A 25,893-nucleotide genomic window follows, 5' to 3' on the forward strand; every position below is an offset into this window, starting at 1 on the left:
AAACTATATTTAGGTTCATCCATCCCAGTTTAATAATTTGAAAACTCTGCCTCAAAGTACTTTGGTGTAATAAAAGGCCATATAATTACTTCATCTAGGTTGCTGTTCCTGGCACACTTCACTAGGACTTCAATGGAATTTACTTCTGAGTAGACATATGTAGCGAAAAAGACAATATGGCCCAACCTATACTTTGTGTAGGACTGTACTATCAGAACTGCCTTGTATATAGTAATATAGAAAGGCAGCATGAAAATTAAAAGTGAAATGAAATGAAATACAGAGCCAATCATTTAGCAGTTGTTGGCATCTCTCTGTATCAAGAAATAATGGAGTGCACCTCTGGGGATGAAGTCAAACTGCTGCACTAGCAGCACCAAAGTAACTTCCCTGAAATGCAAGACTAGGCAGAGTGTATGGAGGTCCTGGGCTGCCCAGATGACAAGGCCTCGCTGATGTGGTCCAAACAGAGCAATACCTCTGGCACCAGCTTGGCTACAATAGTTGCCAAAAGGATGCATAGAAGGCACCACAGTTGCTTTGTTCCTCCCCAGTACTTTTAGTTCAGTGCTATGCAGCAACTAAACCAAGGTTTAGCTTAGCAGTTAAGCGCTCACTTCCTTAACCATAAGCCGTAACCAAGCACAAAACATTAGCCACAACTTATAGTTAGTGAAGGGATGCGGGTGGCGCTGTGGATAAAAGCCTCAGCGCCTAGGGCTTGCCGATCGAAAGGTCAGTGGTTCGAATCCCCGCGGTGGGGTGTGCTCCCGTTGCTCGGTCCCAGCGCCTGCCAACCTAGCAGTTCGAAAGCACCCCTGGGTGCAAGTAGATAAATAGGGACAGCTTACTGGCGGGAAGGTAAACGGTGTTTCCGTGTGCTGCGCTGGCTCGCCAGATGCAGCTTTGTCACGCTGGCCACGTGACTCGGAAGTGTCTCCGGACAGCGTTGGCCCTCAGCCTCTTGAGTGCTTTACCTTTACCTTTATGGTTAGTGAGGAACAAGTTTAATAACAAACCTATCATCCTTGACTAAGCTAGTTACAGTTGGTGGGAGTTGAGTTCAACCATATCTGGAGGGCCACAGGTTCCCCACTATTAAATTAAATGACACATGTTAAGTGGGTCTTCTTGCTAGTGACATCAATTATGGCAGTTAGAAACAGTTAGCTTCCTGACTCTACTATACACCAGTGATATTTTAAAGGTAAGACATCACAATTTACTATTAAAAATCAAATATTCAGATCTTTTAAAAACACCCTGCTTCATTATCTACAATCTCTGAGGACTTCATATCAGATTCATACTAATAAAATATACCTTAATTAAATTCACTTTCACATAGTTCAAGTCTGGGTAATTTGCCTTAATATCTAATTTACTCAGTTCACGTAATTTGTTTCCTCTGTCTTTGTATAAATGAAATTAAAATGAAACCCAAACTAATTTAGCAGAAACTATTATGTTAGTCATTCATGCAAATAATCTGCCCTTCAGAATGTGATTCATTATCAACCAATCATAAGTATGTAAATACATTATGTAACACCAAATATGAACTCAAAATTCCACTTCATTTTGTCATCTCAAATTGAAATGTTTCAGCACATTCTCTATTCATATTAAAAGAGCTTGGTTTGCACCATTTCAATCTGCTATCTTACCAGTGAGTCTTTCACGGTCCAACAACTGTTAAATTATTGCACTCCCCCTCTCCTCTGTATCCACATGTTTTCTCAGAATTAAGTCCTACTGATTTCAAAGCAATTTACTTCCCAGTAAATATACTTAAAATTGTAGCCTTAAGCAACTGTTTGACATTTCAGCTTTTTTAAAAAAAATATCCATGCAGTGTTAGTGTATTATTTGTTATTTCTGTCTAGTTGCCAAGTAGAGAATTGCCCTCAATACCAATGACACCATCATAATACCCCCCTCCCCATTTTTAAAGCAGCCTTCCAGTTAGCCAGTCACCTGAGGCAAATAATTCCTTTTGGATGAGCATCCTTGGGAGACCCAGCAATCAGAGTGCACTGCAATAAACAGGAACAGGGAAGTAGGCAGGTATAAGGTAAATGTGATTTAGGGTTTGGGAATCTTTTAGTCATGTCCTGCATTACTGCATTAAAAGGAAGATGAAATCTTAACAAGCCATGAGAGAGACCAACACCAGTACAAACAAGGAATGAAAGCGGGAAACGGAATAAAAATGCTTGAGAGGATCAGGATTAAGTAAAATGAACAAACAGGGATGATTTATACGAAGCAGAAGGGTAGGGAACCTGTGGCCCTCCATTGTTGGATTCAAACTCCCATCATCCTCAGTTAACACTGGACTGAGAGCAGCAGTCCAACAACATATGGAGGGCCACAGTTTCTCCATCCCCACCTATTTAAAGTTGAGGGGTTTTCATAAATACAATACAGTGGTACCTCTGGTTACGTACTTAATTTGTTCCAGAGGTCCGTTCTTAACCTGAAACTGTTCTTAACCTGAAGCACCACTTTAGCTAATGGGGCCTCCCGCTACCACCGCTGCACAATTTCTGTTCTCATCCTGAAGCAAAGTTCTTAACCTGAAGCTCTATTTCTGGGGTAGCGGAGTCTGTAACCTGAAGCGTCTGTAACCTGAAGCGTATGTAACCCAAGGTACCACTGTACCAGATAGTGAGGATAAAATCGGCTCCAAATGACAAATTCCTTCACTCTATTACTCCAAAGGCGAAAAGGTACTATCCAAGAAAGCCTGGGGCAATAATGTCACCCTTATTCTGGGTTGCTAGTGTACAACACCTCTGTCTCTCATCTGGATTAAAGTTCAGCTTCTTTGCCCTCATCAGCTCCAAAACTGACCAGACACCCATTCAGGGAGCAGCCATCTAAAGGTATCCTGCCCCTCTATGGCTGTATTTAATGGAAAGGAACTGCCACCCAGAAACCACAAATCTTCCTTCCTTCAAATCCCTCAATCCCAGAAAGTCTTTTGAACAACCACATATACCCAACTCCGTTGTAAATAAGCCAAATTCAGTTTTAAAAGTCACATATTCTTCTTCTGTTTACTGTAGTTTCCTTGTACGTATATGCTTTTAGACTGTATTCCCCTTGGAGCAAGAACATTACACCATGTAAAGCAACATGTACCTTGCAAAGCACCAGGTACATAAACAGCAGCATCCAACCACCACCAACACCATCTTGTTTTTCCAGATGCTGAGACAACCTGAAGGACATGTTTTGAGTTTAGACATTCTAAATATTATTTTATTAAGTACATAAATTCATACAGACTCCTCTGTGGAATAAAATAAAAATGATTCGACACCCCCAAACCCTTACTCCATACTGAACAGATGTTCTATTTACACAATATTCTGCCCTTATAGCATAGCAGCCTTAGAAAATATTTTAAAATCAAATAAATCTAGCTACTGTTATTTTCTTAGATTACTTAACCTGAGTTTAAGAGGAAAAATAACACAGAAATCTAATATGCCACTGCATCTTCTTAGCTCCCTATGGTGTACTCTTGCACCCACAAGTACCAAAAATGGCCACAAAATAAGCTGGCCTAAACATTCCATATATTAAATCAATATTTAATTCATCGTGCAATGGGGGTTAAGAGCGTAAAAGGGCTCTGCTGAATCACACTAACAGTCAAATCCACCATCTTTCTGACAGAGGCCAAGAACTCTCATGTCCAAAGTGAGAATTGTGCCCAGTCTTCTTCAATCTCATGCCTTCCAAATGTTTTGGATTATAATTTATCCCTACTGTTGGCCATGCTACTTGGGGCTGATGGGAGTTGGGCCCAAAACATCCAGAAAGCACAAGGTTGGGGGGAAGGCTGTTATTGAAATCTGATGTTGAATATATCGTACTATTTGGTGCAAAATTTAACATTCCAGACTGGAACTTTTTTTATGACTAAACTAGTTCCTGGCTTTATGCCATGCAGACACATATTAAATAAACCTTTAAAAGACATTCATACGGGGGAAATTTCCAGTGCAAACAGGGGCCCTCAAAAGCAAACAACTCCATATTAATTTTTAGTTAAGGATATCTCCATGTTTCATTATGAAAGATCATCATTACTAGCATCCAAATTATTTTAGTCCTGCCCCAGTATAGTCACTATATTGAGAAGACAGCAATGATAGTTCTATGCAACTAGATAAGCAGTGCTGAATATTGGAAAAAAGAGAAGTGTTTGTAAGAAATGAAAAGTAAGGGGGGGGACCTGGGAATGGGACAGGAAACAACTGTCTCTAGGACTAGGTGCCTGCTGTTTATGCTAATTAAACAGCAGAACAAACTTACTTCTAGAGGTAAATCTGCTATTGGTAGGACATTTATACTATAATGAAAATATAGTGCCCAATATGTGCATAAATTGTGTCTAGAGCCCATACATAGTGTGCTTTTATTATGGTTCTTTCTATAAAACTGCTTGCTTTTAACTCTTTTCTTCACCATTTATGAATTCACACAGAAGGACCTGAATTCTTGGTTACAGACTTACATGTTCAGGTTTGCAGTGTACAACTAAAATACATAACCCAGAATAGAGTGTGGGTTTTTGTCCCTTTGCTGCACTCGTGCTACTTTTAGTAACGAAGAAAGAAAATGCTCTATCAACATTAATTTTCCCCAGAATCCTCTTGACAGAAACAAGATCTGAGAGTGCACCAGTCATTTCAAAGGAAAAATAACCCTATTAAAAACAAAGTCAGCAAAAGTAACATGAAACAATTTTAGAAGCAATACAGTTTGGATTAGGTTCATTTAGCAAAATATTTTGATACTGAAAACTAGTTTACTTCATTTGAATGGGCTGTTCAGCAGAGAACACCCGAGTGATGTGTTTTAAGAAATATAAAACATTATCCAAACCAGATCTGCAGATACAGATCCTGCAGATACTATAAAAGAAATAAAACACTAACAGTACAATCCTATTCATGTCTACTCAGAAGTACACAGCTTCCAAACCTACACGGTGGAGAGCAGGATACAATTTTTAAAAATAAGAAATAGGGGGGGGACCCTACTAAGTTCAGAGGGACTTGCTCTCAGGTAAATAAGTACAGAACTGCAGCCTATCATAGTATAACCCTTGCTGACCTAGATGCTAACCTTACATTGGCTGTGAGAACAGTTGTTCAAATAAATAAGGCACAGCTGTGAGCAGCAAGCTTTTAAATATTGACAGTGACGTAAGTGGGTCACTAAAATGTTTCTCTAAAATTAACCTTTCTGAAAATGTACGTGATCTTTTCTTTAAGTTACAATTCTGTTTATAGACATTTTTAATTTTGCTTGTTTGTTTATGAATTGGAAAGTTGATTACGTTATGAAGACTGCATTACAAATCAGCACAAAATTGACTGGACTAAAAATTAACTAATGACAAAGGTAGGGGCCTGGATACCTAGGAAATATTTTCTGTCTCGTTCCCAGAACCCCATTAGGGCTCACCATCTAGAATCCCAATCTCCAATCTATCAGGCTGTGCCAAACTCACGCCCACCTGAGAGGTGATGGAACTGAGTTCCAGTGAGTTCCAGATGCAAAAAAGCCCTGCTCAGGGTTTCCAAACTTGAGTCTCCAGCTGTTTTTGGACTACAACCCCTATCTTCCCTAGCTAGCAGAACCAATGGTCAGGGATGATGGGAAAACAGCTGGAGATCCAAGTTTGGGAAACCCTGCATGATCTTCCATTTTTTAGACATATGTTACCACTTCAAACCTGGTTCACAGCTTGCAAAGTATGAAATCTCTGTGTACAACTTGATTCATAGGACCTACCAATTAAATCTAACCCCCAAACTAAACATCTTCATCCAGAAGATTCTAAAAACATCTAAGGGACTCTTTTGAAATCTGAACAGTGATTAGGTAAAGGTTAAAGATAAAGGACTCCTGGACGGTTAAGTCCAGTCAAAGGTGATTATCAGGTGCAGCATTCATGTCGCTTCAGGCTGAGGGAGACGGCCTTTGCCCACAGACAGCTTTCCAGGTCATGTGTCCAACATGACTAAACCGCTTCTGGCACAACGGAACACCGTGACGGAAGCCAGAGCACATGGAAACGCCGTTTACCTTCCCGCCACAGTGGTACCTATTTATCTGTTTGCACTGGTATGCTTTTGAATTGCTAGGTTAGCAGAATACAGCAATTAACAACATGGAGGAAGGCTGTCTGAAACTGTATCTTTTTAAAAAAAAAAAACTTTAAAAAGCAGTATATGGAAAGTTGGTTATAAACCCCCTCATCTTTTCCTAGGCATTGTAGGGCCACTTCATTCATGACAATCCCAACAAGAGATCTTCTGAAAATCATTTCTCAAAGGCATATGTAATACTCTTACTACACTTTAAGGCTTCATTACAATCAAGCAGTAGTTTAGTGTTTAAATATTCCCACACATTAAAATAGACATTCTATGAAGTGTTCATTAAATATAACAAAATGTTAGATGAATGAACTCAATCTAAATATTGGACTGGCACTCATGTAATCCATTCTAGTCAGGTATTATACATATGTAGCAACCAAAAAAATTGTCCTTTGATTCCTTGGTTGTGCTTTCAAACTAACCCTAATCTAATCTTACTTTTATTTGCATATGACTAGGAAAATCATACATGGGGGTGGGGGAGAAACACCACTTCGAAGCAGACACATGGTATTCTCCAAATCCCAGGATAGTTTGTCCCTAAATCTAATAAAATGTCTTGGTAGCTGCTGGTATAAAACATCAATCAAGACAGCATATGCTATAAGTGGCTAATAAATGTTATAACCCTACATGGAGCACTGCCACATGAAAGCAGGTTTTGGCAGACTTCATAGGGAGAATATAATACATGAAACAGCCCTTTTTCCATTTTAAAAATCCAGATAAAAATCAAAATTAAAGAATTAGAGCTGGATGGGTCTAGGAGACAATCAAACAGAGACCTATTACAGAATACATTGAGAAATACCTTCCTAACTTTTTGGGAATCTTCAAAGAAGTGAATTCCATAATCTCCTTGAGCATCTTATTCTATTACTAAACTACTACTGTAATTAGGACACATTCTTTAATCCTTAATATATGTCTACATCCTGCACTCTAAATATCATTGCTTTATTTTCTTTTATCCATGGATAAAGGCACTCACTCTCTGGAATCCTTTTCAGTAACTGAAAGCTGGCAGTATGTTAACACTTAATCTTTTCTTCAGGCAAAGAATATTCACTTTCATCACTCTTGGCTATGAGCATCTCCTATTATGACTTTTATACATTTTATCAGATGTGTAATTAGCTCTTCACCTACACACCTGGGACATACAGCAATTGCCACAGATGAGATGTAGACAACGGAGCCCATAGTTGAAAAGGCTACCACAGCATATGGCTTTGATAGTTTTTTTGCTAGTTTTACTGGGATTATTTATTCACAGCAATGTCTGGTAGGGATGTACAATTTCGATCAAGAAACCTGAATTTCCCAGTCCAGAGGATTGGCTTTAGAAAAACAGAAGCACTTGGGGTTCAACTAAACATGTGCACACACACACACACACACACACACACACACACACTGATACGCAATATATTGCCAGGTCAAAAATTATGAAACCAATATTACGATATGGACTTCAAACCAGTTTTGGATGATATATCGATATAGCACCCAGCCCTAGTGCTTGCACTGATGGAATGATTATAATAGCGTTGTGCTGAATATTCTTCCCTAGAAAAGCCAATCATGGATCTACTCCTTCAAAATACAGGAAACAAAAAAGTGTGCTAAGGGAGAAATCAGAGATTGCAGAAGCCTAACTTAACTTTCTCAAGAAGGGATTTGAGGAACTGAGGCAAATAATGATGGCGAGAGACAAATTACAAGAAATAGCAAATCACTGGGTCTAGATAGCACCCGAGAGTTCTTAAAGATAGTTGTCAAATTTGAACTTTTTGTACTTCTAAGGGCTGCTCCCCATGAACTGTTTATTCTGTGTTCACCCTGATTTTCTTGCACAAAGCTAACATGGGGGTTCAACTAACTAACATTTCTCCTGATTTTTTATTTTTTTTTACAGGGCAGTAGTATCCTGATTTGCTTGTGGTGCGTTTACATGTTTTCTGGTTATTGACCTGTTTCAATACATTTTACTTTCACTTTCTAAACTGCCCAAAGTTGTCTTCTTCTTCTTCTTGGATTTGTTGTGCTATGGTAACATTGCTTATATCCACTTTAATTGTTTAAACCTAAAGTTTTCGTATGTGCATGAATATTGACAATCTGAAGATACACCCCCCCCCCAAAAAAAAAATTGTCCCTAAAATCAATCTCCATCTCTCATGACTGGAAAGTAGCTAATGCAACATCATTTTTTTTATTTTTTTTTAAAAAAACTGATCTAAGGATAACCCAGGAAATCACAAGTTGGTTGGCTTAACATCTGTTCAGGGAAAATAATAGAATTCTCAAGCATGTAGAATAACTGGTTTTGCTGCAGCACAGCTAGGATGCCTCCTGCAAGGGTAAGTCCTATCTTACTGACCTATTAAAATTATTTGAGAGTATAAACAAGCATATAGAGAGAGGTTATCCAGTTGATATTGCATACTTAAGGGACGTGGGTGGTGCTGTGGTCTAAACCACTGTGCCTAATAATTGCCGATCGGAAGGTCGCCGGCTCGAATCCCCGCGACAGGGTGAGCTCCTGTTGCTCGGTCCCAGCTCCTGCCAACCTAGCATTTCAAAAGCACATCAAGTGCAAGTAGATAAATAGGTACCGCTCTGGCAGGAAGACAAACGGCATTTCCGTGCGCTGCTCTGGTTTCGCCAGAAGCGGCTTAGTCATGCTGGCCACATGACCTAGAAAAACTGTCTGCGGACAAACGTCGGCTCCCTTGGCCAGTAAAGCGAGATGAGCGCTGCAACCCCAGAGTCATTCGCGACTGGACTTAACTTTATCTTTACCTTTACTGAAGACTTTCAAAAAGCTTGATGACGTAGCTTACCAAAGGCTTTTCCTTTACAGCCATTTTTCTTCTTTTAAGTAGCAGAGAGGAGGTGCAAATATGACTTCATTGTTCAGCAACAATGAATGCCTCTTAACAAATTGTTAAGAGGGTTTTTTGGGCGGGGGGAGTAGGCTATATGCCTTGGCCCCAGATTTGATTCCTGGAATAGCCAGACTAGCTTCCTGGTAAGGTAATGGCCTAAGTATGGGTTGTTAAGTAGGTCTGTCACAGTGGGCCCTCAACCACCTGGTACTTAGAAAGCCAAAGCCAGAGCTGAGTTGTGTGAGCTAGAAGGTGAGCTGGCAGGCAGCGGGCTGTGCAGCTGGGAGACAGAACCATGCCTGATTCCTGTTTGAAGGCTATGGCTATGGGAGAAGCAAGACTCACTTGGGGTGTTAATGCTGTGAATCCCTCCATTGTAGGCTCGGGTTGTCAATATGTGTAAATAAACTATATATCATAAAGATACCGCAGTCTCCACTGCATCTTGCACTGCTCAGAGGTTGAGATGGCTTATACTTAGCAAAACACCAAGTAGACTCCAGCGACCTCATCCTTCCTTATTCCTGCTTGTGGTGCAACCATAAGAGAGATAACTTAAGAGGGACTCCAGAAAGCTGTGTCTCACGTGCATGTAAAAGATGCCACACCCCGGAAAATAGGTGGGAAATAATAGATAGGGGTTACTAACTTTGCTCAATCAACAACAAGAGAGAACTCTGGCTTTCCAGTTTAAGATCTTGTTAAGATTCTCAGATATACACTGATGTATTCAGCATGAAAGGCTTAGCTCATATGTTTTTTATAATCCTTTGCGACAGTGAGCCCTCAGATATCCCAATGTTTAGTCTATTTATTATGTTTATCATAACTCACAACTCCATAGTACTCATTCAATGAACTCCATAGCTAAGCAAATAACTTTCCACTGTGTAAGTACGTACTTCAAAGGAAAGCAAAGTAGTTGCTATTGTTTCTGTCTGAAATATTTGTATCACTATTCAGGGATGAGAAGCAGCTCCAGAAGCACTCTTGCTCATTTTATAAACCAATTATTAAAATGAATTGGTAATAAGGTGACGTAATTTCTAAAATGACCGTTTCATCACTGCCAGAAAAAGGAATAAATGACTCTCTCTTTCCCAACGACAGGTTATTCAGAATGTTCAATGCAAATATTTTTCCTGCAGCTCTTTTGCATCATCTGAATTTTCTACATTAGTGCTTTCTAATTTCCTTTATGCTGCAATATCTCATTTTTTTAAAGCCAAGACTCTCTGCACATCTTAGACCCCATTATTATATAGCTCTGGTAGCTGCAATGGCATCCTCTGCTGGGCAAACAGGCAAATCCATCAGACAACATGCACTGTTATTGCAATGGCCAGTGCAGTAGTGCTGAATGAAACATTGCACCAGCAAAATAAGCATAAGGCACAGAGGATTTGAGTCACTGGTCTACTCCAATACTACTCTTAGCTGCTAGCCATTCACTTGACCTCCTGCCATTGAACTTATTCCTTGTGCTCAGTGATATTTTTTTCAGCGGGTACTCAAGGGTATGCAGTACCGGCACCTCTTTTTTGTTGTTAAAAAGTGTGGTACGTACTGTAACAACTTCATGGTGAATACCAGCACCTATTTTTCTAGTGGAAAAAAGCACTGCTTGTACTATTGTTAAACAAGCTAAACTCTCTCTCTCTCTCTCTCTCTCTCTCTCTCTCTCCTGGTAGAAAAACCTTTATAAGCCAGTCCACCTGCATCATTTTCTATCAGCCATCTTCTCCTACATATTGATTCGGTTACCCAATGATTCTAACCCATTTCTTTCGCTGAGGTTATCTTTTCAAGGTATCACTTGTTTTCAGTGGAACACACAAATCAATAATCAATTCCAAAATATATCATGTTTTTCTTAGTCAATTATCCAAATATCTTGTACTTTTAATTGCATTCAGTCTCATTTTCCTCACATGGAGAGTTACAGAAAAAGAAAACTGAAGACAGTGAATGAGTTTCAGGCATGCTCCTGGAACTAGAAGGGGAAAATTCAAGCCTACAAAAAGAATGTGATGATTACAGTGACTACAATATGACTGATTTTATATTGTGCTTCTATAAAGTGACCAACGTAATCTATGGGAGAGGTTTATCAGCATTTTAAATTTTAAAAAGGGGGGAAAAACTTAATAAAATGGAATCTTCCATACTGTACTGACTTCAAAGATATTATTGTGGATATTGATGTCATTCACTGGACCAATCTTCCAACTTTGGTTTTATTACATGTCTTTACAAAAATTGGCTAAGGACCACAAAGCACTCTTTGAAGTAGCATCAAAGAGGAGAATTTTCCTAGACTCAAAGTCTGAAATAATTTCCTTAACTCTCATGTGCTCTGTGTCTTACTGAATGTGGCTCAGTGGGAAGAAAGAAGTGCTGTGCACCTGCTTCAAGCCCATCTTGACTCATGGTGACAAGCGATCAAGAATCTATATAATTTTTACATTAACCAAGAACTTTCACTCACAGTTGATAGGAACATATTTTCACTAAATTCCAAGATGCATATGGGAATGCTGCCTTGGGCAGCCAACTGGGACCCCCAGATTGAAATGTCCACTCAAACTAGAGGCTCACTGTGTGATCTTGGGCTCGTCAACAGCTCAGAGTCTAATTAGGATTGTTGTGAAGATAAAGAGCACTTTGAACTCATTAGAGTAAATGTGGACTATAAATGCAAATAAAATAAATAAACCACTTCTGATCTATCAAGGGAATCTATATTTGTCCTTTTTTCAGTTTTTCCATTCCTTTTCTGGCCTACCCTATTATGAGAAAACACTTACACAGTTTGATTGGGAAAGGAAGCATTAGTGACCACTTTTTCCACCCTAATGATGCAGAAATGAAGTGGAGCAAGAAGACCATTTTGCGGAATTTTCACTTGATATTCTGCACCATCTGTGTATGTGTGGCCACCACACCATGTCCCATCAACTCACAAGCAATGCCCCCAGAACAAAATCGAGGTCTGCTGCATAACAGCGAATGCAAAATGGCAGTTAGACTGCTAACCCAGTTGCTATTGCTGTCACTTGCAGCAGAAGCACAACAGAAAAAGAAGACAAAAAACAGAAAGAAAAAACAGTGGGCCCCATCCACAAGAAACTGTTGAATGATACCCCTCTCCCCCCAAATTAAGTGAAATGGTCCTCCCAATTTTTCTGTGCAGTATTAGGGTGGAGATTTTGTGCACAGCTGTCCTTTGAGATGAATTCATGATATGTACTACCAATGTCCCATGTTAAACGGATTTTGAATTATGCCAGATCTATGTAAGAGCAGCCCATAACTCCAGCTGCAAACTGTCAAATTATTCATAAGGTGCTTACCCTATGAAACAGATGCCTTCTCTCACAAGGGGCCTCAGTACCCTCTGTTTTTATACTTATGCACATTGTAAATATGAGCAGTGACTGACTTTCGGGGTGGAGAATTAAAGGTGTAATCAGATTATTATTATTTTTAAGCTTTCCCCCCATTACATTGGGCATGCAGAGTCTTCGATTACAGTGCATTTGTACAGCGTATTTCAGTCCTAACCACTGGTTTACTGATTCAAACCTAAGACAGTGTGTGTGCGTGAAAGAAAGAAAACATGAACCCATATTTATCTGCATCCTTTTCTGCTTAAATGATTCAGGTAAAATATGCACAAATCCATTAAAGGTGGTGCATGATTTAGTATCCTTGATATAAATGGAATTGATATGTATATAATTCTTTTTGAATTGCACCCAGTTGCAAGTCTCTTTCATATATAAGCTGTGGATATTTCATCAAAGGCCATTTAGCAATTTATAGATTTACTTATAAACAGGTGTGTAAACAATACAGGAGAACCCATTTTCTTGCATCAGGGATAATCTGAAAATATGGATGATGTGAATTCATTGTGTCTGTAGCACACAGTCATCTGAATTATCAGTCACTCTTCCAGTTATCTAAATTTTTAACTATTCAGACGTTTTATGTACCTACTGTGTAATGTGATGCACTACAGAACTTTCTCAAAGGTGTTAATCATTTCTTCAGCAATAATTTAATTTTAATGGTACACAGCCATCTGAAATAACACTGATGAGTAATCTCATTAAACCAGCAGGTCTGCTGAATAATCAGGTTATGCCCTGAAATACTTAACAACATATTTAACTCTTTGACTTCACGCATTCTGCAAGAAAGGATTATTGTATACGTAAGCAATTCTAACTCCATTGTGACGGTTATATCAATGCTTTGTAGAATTGAAAGTTACCCACAAATACCAGCAGATATTATTGTGTTGGGTTTTTTTAAAAAAATATGGCACCGGGTTTATATACATAAAGGTTTGTAGATGCTATGCAGGGTGCAGAGGTCTAATTAAAAATCTGAAATGACAGACCATTGTTGAGGGCAAAGTTTGTAGTACGTCATCCATCACCACTTCTAATAGGCTTATATGAACTCAGCAATAGTAACTTACTTGCATATGTCATCTTCTGGGTCCTCAAGCCCAAACCTTTCATCAAAAGTGAGCTGTATCAACACATTCTCCTCAACTGCTACTAATCGCCACACCAGTACTGTGTTACGGGGATAAGTATATGGGAACTTTGGGCTGTGAATACTTCCATTAGCAGACACTGTAATAATCTTTTCATGTTGTGGTTCTTGTACTCCTATAACAAAAAGAAATACACAAAAAATAGAAGAATCAATGATTTGTACAATGAAGAATACACTGAACAAGATGATCCAGAAAACTACTTTAGATGCACTTAATGGGATTTTGAATTTTCCTTTTCACTTGTAGACACCAAACCATATCAATTTCCCACTTTCAAAATAGGTTTAAGATGCTGCTTGAGAATTAAGTCCAAATTTCTCCTGGATGTTCAGAACATGTCCCACTGTTTTTAGAATTAAAGATGGCATTACCACAAATAAAATAGACAGAAATAGAAAACTTCTCCCTTTGTTTCTTAAAAGATGGGGATATATTACCAAAAACATAAATGCAAATACTAATGTTTACATGGTAAAGAAACTATAATATTCAGATAACAGTGCTGATCATCAAATAAATTATGTTTTCTGTCTCTACTCAGATAATTTAGTAGTACGAAGAAATTCTAAGCAATTTAGGTTATTTGGGTTATTTGAGAGAACATTTGTTTCCATGTCAACCTGCTGTTCTGTTCCATGGAGATGCCCACCACTACAGATGGGTGATGGCCAAAGCAGCAAGAAGGTCAACAGTCCTAAGGATCCAGGCAGTCAGGGTGGTGAGGCAAAGCAGGATCAGCACTTTGGAGAGAGACCAAGGTAAGGATTTCAGGACCACGGTTAGTGAGCTTGCAGCTGAGACAGAACATGCAAGTTGTCTCAGTGGTGTCTCAGTGGTATCCTTTCTTATCACAGCTCTACATGGGACAGATTAGGGAATGGATCCATCTCCAGCTGCCTTAACTGTTGGACTTTGCACCTGAGGATTCCTGGTCTGTGGCCATGATACTGCAGCTATTTTAATTTCCTATGTATGACCTACACAGCAAGACACAGTAATGTTAGGGTTCCTTAGAATATGAAGTCAGGATCAGATGACATAGCTTCTTCCTGGCCAACAAGATATATCAGAATGGGATTGTTACATCTGAGCTGATCCAGTGATACTTGGTGTCAGGAACAGTAATTATTTGTTTCAGTGGCTATTGGTATCAGGAATAGTCAATTTAAGAATTCTTAACTCTGGCATTTAGTTATAACATTGTCAACCTCCAATCTCTAACCACAGCACTCTCTCAAAAAGGGTTATCGTACTCTCACTTGACAATAGCAGAATGCAGTGTTTTACTTACCTTTCATTATTTTATTTTTTTAGTTAACATGAAGCATAAAATTACACTGAGAGAAATAAAAAGCAACATCTCTACTGATTCATATATCTGCCTCAGCTGACATAACATGTCAGCATATTTATGTTACTTGGTTACAGATAATCTAAAACAAAAAGGCAGTCATTCCTAGGTCAGAAATCCAATGAGCTACTTTACCTCTTGGTCAGAAAAATGCAGCATCAAATTCATCTTTTGCCAGCTCAATGATTGAACAGTCTTACAATAGCTTTGATGGCATACTTATGGCTGTGAATTAGCCCCAGGCCACAACTTGATCCAGGATGATAGAATAATAGGTCAGGCTTGTCATCACAGGTAATACACATCTGGGTGTTTTGAAACCATGTGGGGTTATCAGAAATAATTGTGAGGAGTGTAGCCTGACCATTAGAACTTGTATGGCATAGAACACATTTACAGAGGATTATATGCAACTTAAGTATATTAGTAATGCTAAAACCTTAAAGTGAAACTCAGGAAAACTAATAAAGCTAAACTTGTTTCTGTATTAAGTACTAATTTAGTATTAATTTTTCAAGAAATGAAACATTAATTGAGAAAAGGCATATAGGATTTGTTGACCCTGCACAAACTACCGGCAATATTTCTTGGAACACATCATACGAAAATTGTCTGATGCAAATTAAGAATGCTGAGTTTTAATTTCTTGGCTCAGAATACAGACTTGGTAACTAATACAATGAAAAGATATTAAGCCTCCAAGTGGACTCCAATACAAGAATTATTTCCCCCACCTTGTAGCTGCTTTGCAGCAACTCCTGTAATAATGTGTGCAAGGAAAGAGGGAAAACTCCTCTGTGTACGCCAAGTACCCAGGAAAAGCTACATTTCCTAGACCTTCTGGTGCCAGGAATGTTTTCTTACAGGATTCTAGGTGCCAGGAAGAAGGAAAGAGGGAGACATACACACATGAACACCTCCCTCCTGTATGAACAACCATCAGTAGTTAAAGATATAATATAGGGGCTCATCAACTATAAAACCAATTTACAAGTCTCAATGAAAATGAGAACTTCTTCCTAAGCATTCTCTGCTTTTAGTTGTAATTACTCATGTCAATCTCAACTGATCCTGGGGCAGTTCACCTGTCACTATTGCATATATATCCTTGGTTAACCTAAGTAGTATCAAGGTCCTGTTCATACAGGCATGCCATCAAATGGTGATGAATTTACATCCACATGTGAAGGAGCCTTTAGAAAGAAAGCTCAGTGAGCAGCAATTCAGTAAGCCAACACAAGGTTTCCCTTTAAGATACTCTGGTATAATTACAACTAGGGCAAAATGTGGGGGCCACAGAGGTTATGGGAGTTATAGACAAAACACATACAAGTTCCATTTTAACAGAATTTCACTGGTTGCCAGTTTTCTGTGCCCATTGAAGATCCTTACATTGATGCTTAGAGCTCTGGTACCAACCTGCCCCCATGCCTTAAGGTCTGTGGAGAAGCCCAACTAAGGGTCCTTTAGTAGGATGAAAAGTATAGGTGCCCTTTTTAGTGGTGGTTCTAGTTCTATGGAATGTTCTCCCTACTGTGGTGTACCTAGCCACATCATTGTTTTTTTGTTTTGTTTTGTTTTGGAAACAGGTGAAGATTCATGTCTTCCAGCATGCTGCTGGAAGAAGGAAACTGTGACTGAGTAATTTATGGATAGTTTTGATGCTGCTGCTTTTATTATGAGCTGTACTAAAATGTTTTTGTTTTGTTTTTTAAGTTCTTGTGTTCTGCCCTTTGCTGTTTATTATGTTGTAATCCAACTTTGTGATCTTTTGGTGAAGGGGGCATATAAGTTCTTAATAAATAAATAGAAATTAAATAAATAAATAACAGATCATATTTGCATGAGTGATCCAACCTCAGTGTCACTGAAGTAGTGTGGATATATGAAAAAGAAAATAAACCACTAAGGCCCCTGTGGAAATAAATTACTTCAGGATTGTAGCGCAAGGCTCGTATTAAGTGTGTTGTTCAGCATGTCATCATCAATTCCATTAGGAACAAGTCTGAGACACAGGTAAACACAAATCCATCAAGAGTTTTCCAGAATGCTCATATAATCTGTTATTCTATTGCAATTGGAGCCAGTATTTAATGTGGAAATATTAGCTTAAATATCTTCTGAAGAAATGTTTGACAAATTTGACAGGTACAAAGCAAATGAGGTACCTAAATTAAGAATCTCCTCCTTGTACTCTGTTTTTGCTTCATAAGCAATATTATTTTAGTTGTTTAGCTTAAGGCCATCTGTGTGCATGCTGAGAAAACCAATTCTTTAGGTGGAAAACACTTCTTAACCTGAAAGCAGCACAAAAAAATAAGGTTGCCACATGTCCTCTTTTTCTAGGACACATCCTCTTTTTCATGGGTATGTAAAATGAGAGTCATCATAGTGATCCATTGTTAAAAGTAGAATGGCAAATGTGTCCTCTTTTTCGCTCTTCAGAATATGGCAACCCTGTAAAAATGATCCTTAGAGTTCTAGCAGATATCTTAGTGACCTATTTTAATGTAATCAAGGTATCTGGTTTCGGCATTTCAACACTTGTCCTGTACATACTGGTAAACAAGCACACAAACACAACACACCTGTGAGCACTAAGTATGCTTGGGGAAAGGCCTTAGAGCAGTGGTGGCACATCTGATTTGCATGCAGAATGTCATAGGTCCAATCACCAGCAGCTCCAGGTAGGGAAAAACGCTACGTCTGAAACCCTAGAGAGCCACTAGCAGTCTGTGCAGATTATACAGAGCTAGATAGACAAATAGTATTACTCAGTTTGAGATACACTGAAGATTAATGCTGCAATCTTATGCATACTTCTCTGACAATAAGCCCCGCTGAAAACAGTGGACCTTACTTTAAACGAGCATGCATAAAATTACACTGGTAAGAAAGGAATGAAATATTTGAAAACTGAAAGGCAGATATATTATGCCAATGTAAATCCTGAGATGGAGGGGGGAAATGCAGTGGTGCCATTTCTACTGGTGACTAGACTGAAAGGAAACCTACTTTCCATTCAAATAGCAGCTTTTCTTTTCAGAACAAGTGACAAGGGGACTTTTGTAGGTACAGCATATATCACTGAAACCACTTTGGAATTTCTTTAAAGCACTATTACACATTGGCTCCATAACCAAGCAAAGAAAACTGGAATCATGTCAGGTAACAGAATTAGATAAGCCTTGCTATCGTAAACAAAAGCTGAAAACCTTAACTGGGCAAGTATAGTCATGTCAATCTCAAAGTAGGTCTCTTCCCCCTTAGGCACCATTTATTTCAGAAAGAACAGGCCTCATATTTGGAAAGACAAACAGCCATTGTCATCCTATATAATCATTATAATCCTCATTATAATGCTATGAGGATTATGGTGACAACTCCTGAAAGTATATCAACCCTGGTATGAAGCTAAGGTTGAATTTGTGAGAATATAAGATGGAAACGATACTTCACAGTATGAAAGTGGATATATTAATGAATATGCATTTTAAAGTATTTTAGAGCATTTCTGAACTGGAATTTTTTAAAAAATGGCAAAACACAGGCTAATATTTATGTTTTGTGGTATAAAAGTGATGATTTGGATTTTTACAATAACTCCAACAAGGCATGGTCAGGAATTACAAGAATGTTCCTTATCTTATCTTAATTCAAAGAAAAGTATTTGTGTACTGTTCCTAAGGAACAGTTCATGTGGATGTGGCAAACCATTTCTATGTCATGACCTGCAATTTTACCACCACACTGCACCGCTCTGTGTGTGCGTTGATAAACTGTGGCACAGTTAAAGATTCAACGACCACATGAGAGATCTTCACACATTACAATCAGTGTGCAATGCTGTACAATTAAACTTTATCTGATGTGTTGGGCTGCCAAGGCAAACATAGATACAACATGTGTAGAGTATTTATCCCACATCCACCAGCAAACAACAGATTTTCTCCCTTATTTCCAAAATAGAAACTGTTTGTATAATTTGTTGAGAAATCTATCCCTAGAAGAATTCTGTATAGAAGAATGCAGTCCATAATGAACAAGAATTTTAACAGTTACAGATAGGTAGCCGTGTTGGTCTGCCATAGTCAAAATAAAAAAATTCCTTCCAGTAGCACCTTAAAGACCAACTAAGTTAGTTCTTGGTATGAGCTTCAGATAGTGTATCTGAAGAAGTGTGCATGCACACGAAAGCTCATACCAAGAACTAACTTAGTTGGTCTTTAAGGTGCTACTGGAAGGATTTTTTTTTATTAAGAATTTTAACATCACCCTAGCCACGGATACAGACATGTTATGCCATATACGCTATCCAAATATGATGAGGGCATAATTTCAAATCTCAGCGCTATAAATCTTTTCCTCAATGCACCAACTTAATTCAAAAAAGTAATATGGAAGACCAGAATCAGATTTCATTCTAAGTAGATATGCATGCACCCATTGGCTGAGGCACACTGGCTGTCATTCCATCCACTTTTAATGAAATAGTGGAAAGAGGATCCTGGTTGCCCCCTGTGGGGACAGATCTTCTGCTGTGACTTCCCTTTCTCAAATGTGTGACTTCCTAAGTCAATGATAAGATTGTCTCCGTTTCCTATTCTGAATCTGAAGCAAACTCTGGACAATACATGGAAGGGAAACACTTTTTAAAAAATATCCTTAACTAAAAAGTGTGTTTTCACTTGCTACAGAGGCTCACCTTTGACAACCCCTTGATTTAGATCATGCTTATTACTAGAAAAACAAACAACTTGCCTTTTGATTCCAGGTAGTAAAATTAACCAAAATGAGCCTAAAATGTGCAATTTTTAAATGTGTTGCCAACTTTCACCTTATTTTCTGGCTTTCCCTCAAAGAAAAGGAGGGCAATCAAAACAGGGTTTCATAACAGTCCTCCAATAAAGTAACAGCTCAAGGTGATTCCAAACCAAATTCTTTTGAAAAACTATTCTTTTGAAAAACTATTTCAGCCCAAAGGTCCCCCAACATTTCCCCCCTTAGATAATACACAATATTTGCTACATTTAGGCATTTTGTCTGCATGTGATGTGGCACATTATACACAACTAGAGCAACCATGGCTTAGCAATGAAAAAGGAAACATGAAAGCTATCAGAGAAAAACACAGCCACTTTGCTCCTCTGCTTAAATGCAGCAAAGCACCCCCCCCCCAGCCAGCCGGGTTGGATGGCTGTAGGTGTGACGCAGGCCGGCACTCCCAATGACACCGGGGGCTTGTCATGCCCCCACTACACGCGGGAGAGTGTGGGGCCAGTCCACAACCCCACCGTCCTGTGAAGGAGAGCAGCTTTCTCTCATGCTCCCCCTAGGCTAGTGATTTCTCAAGACTGATTTTAGGTTAATCACTTGCCCACATCTGTAAAATGGGACCAATGTCCTCCAGATTATACAAATGCAATATACTCCATACATGTTTTGTATGTATTTTAGTACAGACTACACTGACTTTATCTGCTGTGCCCCTCTTCATCTTTAATTTTCTACATTTTGTTTTTAATGTCGTTGTGTTTTTGACCTACTAGAAACTATCCTGAGCATTGTATACATTCAGGCAGGCAGGCAGGCATTTTCCTTGCACCTTTCCTCATATTGAGTCATCTGCTTGCTGCCAGTTTTATCAGTCACTTTCTGCTTGTTGGCTCCATTACTGTTTGCCAAGACAAACTGCTCACAAACAGGGCAGTCTCTCTCAATTTTCATTTGTGACATTTGAGTGAATGCTGCAATAAGCATGCCATAGAAACAAGACAATCCATACAATAATTCTAGACGGGTTTGCATATGACTGGCATCATTTTAGTGTACTTAGTTCTCAATGCAACAGCTGTTTATTAATGTTGCTTATTAGTTAACAACTGTAATGCATTTTCTGCAAGAAGAACATTATTAGTATATAAGTTATAACCATTTTGTTTAACTGACTAGTAATTCATTTCATTGTATCAATGGAAGGAGGGAATCCACCATCTTTCCTGCATTACAGCTGACATCTCTTTATGCCAGCTGCTTTAATCTCAATTAGTTTTTAATGACAGATCTGTCAAACGGGATTACGGTAACAGGACACACAAATTCTGAAATCAATGACTGCTTCATTGTTTCTCTCTAGAGAGCTGTATAAATATAAAACAATTGCCTGAAATTTCAACAATGTGTGTTCCAAATCAGCTATGGGTTGTCACTTTAAATATGAATGTGGAAAAGCTGGAAAGGCCTTGTTTGTCCATATTCAAAGTGGCCATCTACATATATACAGCAACAGTGCAAGCTTCACAAGCTGCTTCTGCCATTTCCAGACGATGACTGGTTACCAATTAGTTGATGCTGACATATTCTAGACTAGAGCTGCAAATAAGTCCTCAGAAAATACTAGCCCACAGTTTTCCCTAGCCTGCTGGTATATTATATAGAAGTGTTAGGTCTTTCATAGTCCTCGTGTAACAACTGCTGCTGCTACTACTTTTGGAAAGTTTAACTTGTTTTCTGGAAGCAACTTGTTATTACTGTCAGTGACCAGAAATGTGACTGTTTACAAGCTTACTTAGAATATAATGAAATGAACACAGTTTAGTTCTGCATTCAGCCAGAAGTGGATTGTTTTGGTCCTCTCTCTCATGTGTACTGGCTGTATTGACATAACAATAAGTTAAGAGCATTGTGCAATAAACTTTGCCAGTGCATGCAACCCCATTGTTCCTCCTTCTGCATGAATTGCTAAACAAGCCAGAAAGTGGATAGCTTAAAATGATGTTTGCACCCAGGATCACAAAATGAAACACACACTCCTCTTTATCCTGGCTTTTGACAGGTGAGATGCGTATCTTTAGGATTCACCTGATTCCTGCGATTGTAAGTTGTTTGACACTGTTTTCAACATAAGAGTTTTAATAGTTGTAATCCACTCCGCAACATTAAGATCAGGCTTCCTCAACCTCGGCCCTCCAGATGTTTTGAGACTACAGTTCCCATCATCCCTGACCACTGGTCCTGCTAGCTAGGGATCATGGGAGTTGTAGGCCAAAAACATCTGGAAAGCTGAGGTTGAGGAAGCCTGATTAAGATGAAGAGAGGCTAAAGAATGATGATGATGATGATGATGAGTCTATCTTAAACTAAGAATCAGTTTTGTCTTATGAATCCTGCCCTTTTAGGGAGAAACATACCATAATCCCAAGTACTTGGTTTGTGTGACTGCAGCCAGTGGCAACCCTAAAGCACAGCACAACAAGTAGCATTTATAGAAAGAGAGCAAGCAAGGTAGCTGCACATCATTCTTGTATTTGATTACCAACCTTCTGCAGCAGAATGCAACCCTTTTATCATAATGGGAGAGGATGTGGGTGAGGAAGGCGGGACTGAATCAGCCTTAGAACACAAGCATCTAATAAACTTTTATACCTTACTTTTGTTTACACAATCCACCATGGCACTGCATGAAAGAATCCCGGGCATTTCAAAATATTTAAGAGCAGATCTGAAACAATTATTAGGTTGCGTACATAACTGAACCAAACATTTTATTTCCAAAATACCACAAAGTCAGTTTCATTTTAAAAAATAAAATGAAAATCAGAGAGCTAAAAGCTATAACAGCTGTTTAAAGTAGGAGGCTTCAAGAAGGGATTGTAATATGCCACATTAAAGCAAGGTATTATCTATACATCAAAGCACTGCTGTCAAGAAAGAAATATGAAGTGCTGGATGCCAAATCTACTCTGTCTGAATCATAAATTGGGGGCAGGAACTAGACTGCCCAAGCAAAAGGTTTGTTAATGGCAGTTTTTTAAAAAATTAAACAATGTATTTGCATTAAAACCAAATGAAAATATACATAACCTCCTGGGCTCTAATATAAGGGAAAAGCTCTAGTAAACATTGTTGTAAAGTTTATTTTTGTCCCCATTTGCTTTTACTCTTTTTCACAATCATTTCAGAGAAAGGTTTTTATTGTTGTTGTTCATTGTATTTCTTTTGTAAAATAGAAAACAGAAAGTACAAATCATTTCTAACAGATACTTTTGTAAACAAATAAGTACACTGTATATTTATGAATGCACGTGACGCTATGGGTTAAACCACAGAGCCTAGGGCTTGCCGATCAAAAGGTCGGCGCTTCAAATCCCCGCAACGGGGTGAGCTCCCGTTGCTCAGTCCCAGCTCCTGCCAACCTAGCAGTTCGAAAGCATGAAGTGCAAGTAGATAAATAGGTACCACTCTGGCGGGAAGGTAAATAGGCCATAGTCATGTTGGCCACATGACCCGGAAGCTGTATGCCGACTCCCTCGGCCAGTAAAGCGAGATGAGTGTCGCAACCCCAGAGACATTTGCAACTGGACTTAACTGTCGGGGGTACTTTACTTATATTTATGAGTATCCTAAGATATTTGAAAAATGACATTTTATTGAAGCAACGATTTTCCCCACAACAATCAATTGTAAACTTTCAAATCAGTACCCATATTTTTGCACTTGTCAATTTAGCCATGAGAGTCAAAGCCTACATATTGGCTAGCCATTCTCTTCCTGGTGATACTTTTGGATTCTTTTTGATAAAGTGTTACTTTGTTTCACTTACATGATATTTTTGTTTCACTTACATGAGATTTAGAAGGATTGCATATTAGACATTTATATACACAAATCCATATTTTATAGCCATCTACAGATATATGGAGATACACACATGGTATCCTGAGCCCTGTCTGATTTGATTTCCTTGCTACAGTTGAAGGGATAAACATGGATATTTTAATAATTATTAATCTTTTCCTACAAAAAGTATGGCTCCTTTATTTATTTATTGCATCAATATCACTGCTTATTCAGGCAGTTCACCCTTCCATTTTTATTGAAATATATTGTTTTATTTTTCTCCAAACAATTTCAAACTGTTTGGTTCATACAGCCAACTCCTGATCTGAATTGAAAACTTGCTGCATGACTTGCTGTTGTGTTCCCTGGTTGTCAGTTTAGGATCCGTTTAGAGTATCTATGTCTCTGAGCAGGGAACAGTACAACAGGCAGATGAATAAAATGCTCTTTGATTTTAATACTACCACTACCCAAAAGCAGTTTTTTTTAAAAAAAAAGTTTCCCCAAGCAGATTTTATACAGCCTGTATTTGGTTTTGGGTTTTTTTGAGGGTTGTGTATGTGTGTAACTTCAAAGTTTTTTTTTTTTTAAGCAAACCCAACCCTTATCCCTAGTACCTACCAGGCCAACTGCTCTTAGGGCCTCTTGACGCATATATTAATGCTCAAACAGGCTCATGGGTTTGTAGGCCTATATAATAAAATAAGTCATAGCAGCAGGCTGCTTTGCTCTCTACTCTGCCTGACTCTTGGGTGGCTACAGTAAGGCATTGGTAATTTAATCAACATTTGCCCCTTCCAAAGTGCTATTTCCTCTTGGCAAAGACAGATAATCCACCTATATTTGCACCTAGGAAAGTAAAGCAATGCATATTAGGAAACCAGGAACAGGCAAACTAACACCCTTCCTGAGGCATGGATTAATCTCTACCCCAATCATGAAAGAAAATCTTATTAGAGGAAACCACCCAGTTCCTAATAGGAAACTGACTAGTATGGAGTAAATCCCAGCCCGCCTTCTAGATGACTGGAGAAAGCCTTGTCCTACTGTACCATACAGGGACTTTGGCCACTTCTTCTCCACTGGAGAAGGTCACTTTACTTGCAAGGAGATGGGACCAGGAAGTGCTAAGGTAAATAATTTCATTGCCTAGCTGTATTCCTAACTTGGAGTAACTGCATGGCACAGTTGAGGATCACACAAAAACCTTAAAAACAAAATTCCTTGCTCACACTGTTGGTTCTTCCCAACATGCACACAACACTGCTTCAAAAGCATGTCCAAACACAGGATAGGAAATGTTATACTCTATTCTATCTCCTCCTAAACATCTGTTCAGGGTTTTAGCAGCTTAGCTCTACCTACCTTTTCTACTATCTAGAAAACTGGTATCTAAAATGCCACCTGCATAGTGATCAGACCATACATTATTACATTTCTCTCTCACACACACACTGACCAAACACCCTTCGCTCCCTCTTTAGAACATCTACCCTCCCAGTCATTCATTTTCACAGACTGACACACATACCTTTCTCACACAGACCACACAGAGAGACCTCTCTCCTCCCCCTCTGCCCAAGTGCATCTCTCTCCCACCCCTTTCATATAAGCACACACCTCCCTCCTCTCTCTCTAAGTACCCCATCTTTACATGGAAACCAGTTTGGTGGCATAACAAACAAAAAGCAGTAGATGCAAACCTCAAGAAGAAAGAAAGAAAGAAAGAAAGAAAGAAAGAAAGAAAGAAAGAAAGAAAGAAAGAAATCTAATGATGCATTGACCACTGCCAATATTCATACTGCAAATCCAGCCCTGACTGATTTCATTGCCAGGAAAGACAAGCATCTAAGGGAGAAGATGGTAGGACTTCGGCCTCCAGGAAGCATTTCATTTTGTGCAACCTGAGGAAGCTGACAAGTATCTTTGACAAGACCAGAAGGTGTCATGGCTACATACATCTCTAGCTCTATTTTCCAAGTAACGGCAGATATGAACAATTACAAAACACAATACAAATTTGTCAGAGCAGGTCTTTGGGGGTAAGCCTCTTCCCACCCAAATTCTCTTAATGACCAAGGATAAAATTGGTCTTTCATTCCTACAGAGGGTAGAGACAATTTGTAACTCAAACTTGAGTACAGAGTGATATCTTCATAACAAGAGTCATGAACAGCCCCAAATCATGTTTCCCAGTTTTAGTACAGAAGACTTTTGCTAGGCAGGGAACTACTATATAATTTGTACATCTGAGAATGATGGTTACAGCAG

At 38.8% G+C, this 25,893-nt stretch overlaps 1 protein-coding gene and 1 long non-coding RNA gene across 3 annotated transcripts in view; one reads left to right on the forward strand and one right to left on the reverse strand.

Moving 5' to 3' along the window:
• The window catches only part of PDGFC (platelet derived growth factor C), a 105,286-nt gene that overhangs the window by 34,725 nt on the left and 44,668 nt on the right, over positions 1 to 25,893 (reverse strand). Inside the window, exon 2 of the mRNA XM_082237279.1 lies at positions 13,569 to 13,764. Within this exon, the coding sequence (XP_082093405.1) occupies positions 13,569 to 13,764 (196 nt within the window). The remainder of the gene's footprint in view (positions 1 to 13,568; positions 13,765 to 25,893) is intronic.
• On the forward strand, positions 1,021 to 16,782 carry LOC309540453. 2 transcript variants are annotated; one of them, XR_014223302.1, is made up of 3 exons: positions 1,021 to 1,207; positions 14,194 to 14,410; positions 16,593 to 16,782. It is a non-coding gene; the product is annotated as an uncharacterized lncRNA (long non-coding RNA). The 2 variants fall into 2 exon arrangements; XR_014223303.1 differs by lacking the exon at positions 16,593 to 16,782 and adding an exon at positions 15,522 to 16,568.

This window comes from Podarcis vaucheri, assembly GCF_965113315.1.
Source record: "Podarcis vaucheri genome assembly, chromosome: 9".
Lineage (NCBI taxonomy): Eukaryota > Metazoa > Chordata > Lepidosauria > Squamata > Lacertidae > Podarcis > Podarcis vaucheri.